General features: G+C 34.3%; 1 protein-coding gene across 1 annotated transcript in view; it reads left to right on the top strand.

The window, feature by feature from the left end:
• The window catches only part of WASF1 (WAS protein family member 1), a 98,392-nt gene that overhangs the window by 17,452 nt on the left and 79,823 nt on the right, over positions 1 to 1,117 (top strand). Inside the window, exons 8-9 of the mRNA XM_012804487.2 lie at positions 7 to 202; positions 1,062 to 1,115. Of these exons, the coding sequence (XP_012659941.1) occupies positions 7 to 202; positions 1,062 to 1,115 (250 nt within the window). The remainder of the gene's footprint in view (positions 1 to 6; positions 203 to 1,061; positions 1,116 to 1,117) is intronic.

Raw genomic sequence — 1,117 nt, 5'->3', positions numbered from 1 at the left:
TCACCTGTCACAGTTGCAGCTCTTGCTCATCCTCCTTCTGGGCTACATCCAACTCCATCCACTGCCCCAGGTCCCCATGTTCCATTAATGCCTCCGTCTCCTCCATCACAAGTTATACCTGCTTCTGAGCCAAAGCGTCATCCATCAACCCTACCTGTAATCAGTGATGCCAGGAGTGTCCTACTAGAAGCAATACGAAAAGGTAATTTTCTCAGAGCCATGAAAAACATTGCTATAGTAGCACTGGAAACTTTCTAAATATTTAAGACAGTAATGTGTTCTTCATTTGTAAAATTTTGGATAATCATGTTTTTGTACAAGTGGTCTTTAGAAAGTAAAGCTATGTCCAATGTATATTTTAAATCATTTTCAAGAAAATATATCACTTTTAATCATTTCACTTTCAAACTTCATAGGGATTCTTAGAATGTTTGAGAAATTTAAAATCTCAGACTTAAATGTTACAGAAGATTTAACTAAAATTTTCTCTTTGTATTATGCTTAATATGTGTATTAACTCCTTTAAAATAGTATTTTCTTCATTCTTCAGGCTGTTTATTTGAGGTATTGGTGATACTTGCTCTACAAGATGCCTTTAAAGGAGTAATGTTCCTCCCTTAGAAAGATTTCTCATGTTCATTTATTCAGTCAAGATCTCCCAAGTAACTACACTAAGAGCAGAATGAATAATAGTGCCTTTCCCTCAAGTATGGGTAATAATAAAGCCCAGAAAATACATTCACCATTGTTTATTTGACCATAGAGGTAATGAAAGAAATATATTACTTGATTAAACTTTTAGGGGGTGGTGAGAAGGGAAATACAGTAGACTCTGATAGGTAAATAAACTGTAGATAGCCACTGTGATACCTGGGAAGTTTAATCAACTATTATCACAGATGATAATAACATAACGAATGATTGGATTGCTTTCTAAATATAATTTTAGATCTTTTTATTTCTCTATTAACATTTCTCATGTGTACCTGATTCTTCTCAAGACAGATTAATAACATCTAGTATTTTGATTTAAAATGAATGTTTTGGATTTGCTGTATCAGGTATTCAGCTACGCAAAGTAGAAGAGCAGCGTGAACAGGAAGCTAAACACGAGCGC

This window comes from Otolemur garnettii, unplaced genomic scaffold (genome assembly GCF_000181295.1).
Source record: "Otolemur garnettii isolate 467f Iridium unplaced genomic scaffold, OtoGar3 scaffold00002, whole genome shotgun sequence".
In the NCBI taxonomy this organism is placed as follows: domain Eukaryota; kingdom Metazoa; phylum Chordata; class Mammalia; order Primates; family Galagidae; genus Otolemur; species Otolemur garnettii.
This window is presented reverse-complemented; position numbering and strand designations above follow the sequence as displayed.